A 6,551-nucleotide genomic window follows, 5' to 3' on the forward strand; every position below is an offset into this window, starting at 1 on the left:
CCGACTTACGCGTGACTGGAATTCGGCCTTGATTTTATATTTTCCTTTTATTCCCGCTATTTACGCGTCGCTTTGGGATTAAATGGCCTCTGGTTTTTAGAAAATGAAAGAATAATAGAAGCCATGAAGGAAATCAACGCGAAAAGACGTCCCAAAGAGAAGAAATACGGAAGATAATTGATGTGACATTGACAGGAAGTTTCCGCCCACTGTCAAAAAAAGGAGAGAAAAAAAGACAAAAATAAACATATAATGAAGGTTCTTGTGACTTGACGAAGAAGAAAGGAAGGATGCTGTGGTGACGGTTAAATGAATACATGAATAGAAAGGTGAGTTTGATGCTTAGTTGGTGAGCAACGCTGAAAAGTAGAGTAAATTTTAGTCTCGTAATAAATGTCTATGTTTGAACCGGTCTTTGGTCTGAATTTCGAATTGTTTTTAAGATCTATTTTAATATCATCTAAATATGTCAATATTACCTTGCACATACAAAATAGGAGTTAATAAGACCATTTAAAACAGACGAATGTGAGCAAAACAGATTAAATCAAGTGGACTCAAACTCGAACCAAACCAAACGAGTTCAAGTCATATGGACATAAACAAAAGTAATTCAAGGCAAGCTGAACTAAATCAACTGAAATCTAAACCAACTCTTAAAAAGCAGACTGTATATATTACTGTCCATGCAGGGCGTTAAAGCATGAGAAATGCCAGAACTGGAAATTAGATGAAAAATATTATTAAAGTTCTTAGGATTACTGTCTGCTTATGGTAGTATTAGTTTATACTGACCAACAATAGTAATGTTATTTATCCTGATAGTTGGGAAGGGCAGGAATCAATAATTGGTTTTCAGGAAAAAAATATTACCAGTATATATAATAGATTATGTAGAATAACACCCTGCCTAATCTACAAAGCCTTCCTCTTCGTATCTTCTCGTAAAATATGATTTTTTGCTAACATATAAAAAGAGTATTTTCCTTATATTATTCCTTATCTTATAGAATAGAAGTGTACCTAACACTGATATCTCTCTATATAAGGTTAAGAGGAATAGTTACAAAGGTGCAGCAAATTTTTGTTTTAAAAGTTTCACCCCAAAAGCTAATCTATTTTTTCCCTGTATATACTAGTATGCATCACTTTGCACTTAATGCTGTATATTTTTGCTGAGTTAAGTATATATATTACATATATTACAGTCCATTCTGGATAATAAAGCATAAGAAGTACCATATTTGGAAATTACATGTGTAACTGGCATTAATATGAGTTATTCATATATATATGGTTATTATGAAATATGAAAGGGCTATATATGTTGCAACAGATTCTATTTTTATATATCAATTTATTGGACGCTGTTTAATAAAGTTATTGTTTTTTATATATTCAATGTCTTCTTTTTACCCCAGTTGTTCATACTAAAAAATATCAGAATCATGACATAGTATCTTAACTATCTAAAATTAACTGATCTTATTTATAAAGTTTCAGAAATTTAGGGAATTTAAATAATCCATATTATATAAAAAAAAAAAGTTTAAAAAGTGAAATATGGAATTATTGTTATTATTATTTTTAGATAATTGCATTCTGATAAAAACATTTAAAAAATATAATTCACTGAAAAAATAAATCTAAATAAGCTTTAATGTTGGTCTTGATAACTACAATATAAGCTACATCATATGATGAGAGACAAAAGTGGCAATAGGAGAAAAGTATTTGTATATTTATTTTTTGTTTTTATTATTATTATTATTATTATTATTATTATTATTATTATTATTATTATTATTATTATTATCATTATTATTATTATTATTATTATTATTCTGTATTATTATTATTATTATTATTGTTATTGTTATTATTATTGTTGTTATTATTATTATTAGTTATTATTATTATTATTATTATGATTATGATTATTATTACTATGATGATGATGATGATTATCATCATCATCATCATCATCATCATCATCATCATCATCATCATCATCATCATCATCATCATCATCATCATCATCATCATCATCATCATCATCATCATTATCATTATCATTATGGTGATGATGATCTATGCGAAGATAAATCAGGAAACCTATTTGTACAGTTATCAGGTCAATTTGTATGGATGTCTTAGTGGCTTACGTGTCTGGAGGAAAGATATCCTTATCTGAAGCCATTATCTCAAAACAGGACTTGTAATTACTACTTAATGAGTCTTTCCTGTAAGTATCTGAATAGTAGAGTTCAGTTATGAAAGAAGAATCATGCTGTCTCTGCCAACTTTTTGTAAGGAGCTAAGAAACCTTTCACAGATATGTAAGTTAGTTTACAACACACATTTTGGTAATGAATTCTGTTGTGCACAGGTGATATGATGGATTAAGTAGCAAGGATGGTAAGTTTGTTTGCAATGCATAATTTGGTGGTGATTCAGTTGTGCAGAAGAATAATGATTGATTGATTAGCAAAGATGATAGTCAATTAGTTTGGTGAATTCAGGGTGAATTAATATGTTCCTGCACTAATGTGAAAATACCTACTTTTGATGCTTGTCCCTGTGAGTAATGCTGTTATAGTGGAAAAGTTGATCCACCTGTTAGTCATCACAGAGAGATAACATGATATGCAGATAGTGTAAGGGAGAAACAATGGCCCTTGTGGTCAATGGCTGATGGTGATGATAAGATGCAATGGCAAGAGGTATAGAGGTAGGGGAGAGTAGTGTGCGTATGAATGGAGTGCGGTCACAATAGTGCTGGCGAAATTTTGGGGGGAACTTCAGCAACTTGGCTCTGTTATTGCACTTTTGTCTTCCATTTTTTTTAAGTTTTGAAATTTAAGCTGTTTGTTCAGTTATTGTGGAAAGCATTGACAGTCTTTTTAATCGATAAATGCATCTATAAAACATTGATAAAATGGAGCCACCACCATTGCCAGATCATGAGGAACCTAAACCCTTAAATAATGTACGTGACACTGAACCTCAGTCTCTAAGAGAATTGATAGATGATGGAATAGAGATGAGACGACACAGCAATTCCAGAAGTGCCCAGAATTCGCGAAGTTCTCAAAGATCCCAAAGTTCTGGAAGTTCTGCAAGTTCCAAAATGAGCACACACAACGTGACCCAAACAGAGCACATTGAAGTGGCTGTCGATGGTGAGCCAACTCTGAACTTGGTTGTCGATGGTAAGCCAACTCTGAACTTGGCTGTCGATGGTGAGCCAACTCTGAACTTGGCTGTCGATGGTAAGCCAACTCTGAACTTGGCTGTCGATGGTGAGCCAACTCTGAACTTGGAAAGAAGTACATTCTACATAAGTTGCAATGCCGAAAAAACAAGTAGAGGAAAAGGTTTATCGGAATCTGGGGAATCAAACACAAGCAGCTATGGAACTTGTAAAGATCACAGTCAGGATGAATTGGATGGTGTTCTGTAAGCATTTGAAGCAATATTTTCTTGCAATATATTGTAAAATGTTAGGAGGAGGAGTAAGAGAGAGAGAGCAAGAGAGAAAGAGAGGGAGAAAGAGAGAGAGAGACAGAAAGAAAGAAAGAGAGAGAGAGAGAGAGAGAGAGAGAGAGAGAGAGAGAGAGAGAGAGAGAGAGAGAGAGAGAGAGAGAGAGAGAGAGGCACACGGACACACACACACACAGACAATGAATATTGAGTAGGTCAGAGTGAATAAGTGAAAGAGTGAGAGTGAAAGGATATGAGAGAGTGTATTATGTACAAAAAAATCATGTTTGGCAGAGATCAAATCCATGTACAAATGAATGGTAGCTGAAAAGGGAAATGAAAATGATAATTTGTGTATTATTCCTAGTTAAGTAAAATCATCTTTTTAGCATGCATTAAAGAAACAGCAATTTTGTGGTATTAAACATATCCAGAATGAAGATGTATGAAGTTTTTTCCATTCAACTTTTGAAAGGTGTGTAATTTTTTTTCAACAAACCACAGGCTTATCTTGCTTGATTTTAACTATTAATTGACAGACTTAATAAAATATATATATATATATTTTTAGCTGCCTTTTGTGGGTGGTCACACATTTTATGACAGAGCCCCATGAATTTTTTTAACAGAAGATTTTGACATTTTGATTCGGAAATTCGTGAACTTTGAATTGTGTCTTTGTTTAAAGGCTCTCGGAACCATTGGTGATAATGATAATAATAATAGCTATGTCTATATTAGTGATAATAGCTAATCATAGTGAGAATGATAATAACAGTGATGATGATGATGAAGATGATGATAATAATGATAGTAATAGTAATAGAAATAATAATAATGATAATAATAATAATAATAATAATAATGATAATAAAATTATAATAATGATGATAGGAGTAGTAATAAATGATAATAATAATGATGATAATAACCATAAATAATGATCAAATAGGAAATACAGTAGTCATGACATTGCTAATAGTAATAATAATAGTAGTGGTTATATTAATAACAATGCTAATGATGATAATAATAAATTGTGAAGTTCATAATAATGGTAATAAATTTAAAGACAATTAACCAAAAGATATGCAAGCATCAGTGTGTTGCTCATTCAGAACAATGTGTATTGCATGACTTCAGACTGATAAGGGCCTAAAAACTGCATGGCACTGCATGTGAGACACTGATAACAGGACATGACCTCTCTCTTATCACTTGTCATGCATTCTGAAATTTGTTGACTCTGATGAGCAAATGCAGGCAGGGATGAATTTGCTCATATTTTTTTCATATCTTATTCAAATGGTTGTATGTACGTTCTCTTGCATAAAGGCGGACTCACAGACACACACATACCTACATGCAAGTATGTATGCACACGCACATGCACATGCACACACACACGCACATGCACACACACACACACACACACACACACACACACACACACACACACACACACACACACACACACACACACACACACACACACACACACACATATTCTTAGTGACCAGAACATACACATTACATTTTGTTTGCCAAAATGACAACCTATTAATGTCCACTAGGCCCAATTTCCAACATAAAAGGAAGTAAGTCTCGCCTAGTTACTACCTAGTCAAGATTGAAAATTTCTCCAAGTTCAGTATTTTGTTCCTTATGGTGGCTACCTATTTCCATAATAAAATAATTTCCTTCTTCATTTTCATGGTCTTTCCAAAAAGGTTATCAGAGGACACAAAATTGGAGGAACCAGAAAGGTATCATATAAGATTCTTGCATATATGTATTGCCCAAAGCATTGTAGTCATTGCACCTTCATGTGCTGTTTAGGCTACAAGATAATGTTGACAGGCTATGTAAGATATTGATATTAGTGTTACCTGCCATCATTTATCATATATATCCAGTAATTATTGATATCATATAAATCAGCATCCTCTGGCTTTCCTGCCATGCTTTCGATATCAAGGAATTCCTGCTGCACACTTGCAGGAGCTTGTGCCTTAAAGACAGGCACTGTTGCAATTGCAAGCCATGCCCTTTGAGGTACAGCTGCAACTCAGCACATCCAGAAGCTATAAGGGTGCTGTTGAAATCATCAGAGTGATAGAGGAACCTTCTATTTCAACCAGAGTTGGCAGTTTTTTGAGCTTCTTCAGATGGGTCCCTTTGGCCTTGAACATTTACACATGAAGGTGAACTAGGGGTACCTGCTGTTGCAGTTTGCCATCAGTCAATGTTATAGAGACTTCTTACAGCTGTGATGGAAGTAAGCACAGTTCTCCTCTAGAAGAAGGCATCTCTTGTCAGCCTAAGGTGAGTGTGGGTTGCATCAGCCTGACCAAACCCATATGAAGGAGACCTGGTGTGAATGTCTCCAGCGCCTTGAAGACCAATTACTTTCCTTTTCCCAGTGGGTAAGGCACTGTGTCACAGCCTGGGAGCACATGAGCACTGAGAAACAGACTGTAATTCCTGGTCCCTGAGTTTTAGACAGTTTTGTTTATGTCTGGGACACCACTATGCTACTCTAGCATCTGGATATTGGCAACATCTGGGCTCCGACAGCTAACACCTTCAGTCTAGTTTATTGAACTGTTGGAAGTTATTAGGAAGGTGGGATCCTCATGGACAAGATGATCAAAAATAGCAAAGGAAAGAGGATTCTTCACTCTATAATTTTATTTGTATGTTATTTATTAAACAATTATCTGTATTGTTGTTTATTATCTGTATTTTTTTTTTTTTTTTTTGAACAATTTTGAAGTAGTTATTATGGCCAAAATGTGTCTTCTATCTACAAGCCTTTTTGCACAGAAACTATAATAATCTTTTTTTCATACCGTTTTGAAGAAAAAACAAAAAATACGAGAACAATTACCCTCCGCAGGGGCCAAAATGTTGGTCTCTGGGGAATGTTCAGTCATTAGCATTTAGCAACACTTCAATTGCTTCTCTGTGGGTCTAAAGCATAATGCTGTAATGGACGCTGTAGCCACTTCTCACTCTATTTCGACACTCTCTAGTCATTGTTCGTATCATACTTATATTAATTTTTT

At 34.1% G+C, this 6,551-nt stretch overlaps 1 protein-coding gene across 5 annotated transcripts in view; it reads left to right on the forward strand.

Moving 5' to 3' along the window:
• The window catches only part of LOC119599320, a 21,417-nt gene continuing 14,866 nt past the window's right edge, over window positions 1-6,551 (forward strand). For 4 of the 5 annotated variants that reach the window (XM_037949062.1, XM_037949065.1, XM_037949063.1 and 1 more), the window contains exon 1: window positions 2,924-3,459. In XM_037949062.1, coding sequence (XP_037804990.1) covers window positions 2,939-3,459 — 521 coding nt within the window. In that variant the 5' untranslated portion in view covers window positions 2,924-2,938. Of the gene's footprint in view, window positions 330-2,923; window positions 3,460-6,551 lie in introns of those variants that run through there. The other variant, XM_037949067.1, reaches the window with a different exon arrangement.

The sequence above is a fragment of the Penaeus monodon genome, chromosome 42, assembly GCF_015228065.2.
Source record: "Penaeus monodon isolate SGIC_2016 chromosome 42, NSTDA_Pmon_1, whole genome shotgun sequence".
Classification (NCBI taxonomy): Eukaryota; Metazoa; Arthropoda; class Malacostraca; order Decapoda; family Penaeidae; genus Penaeus; species Penaeus monodon.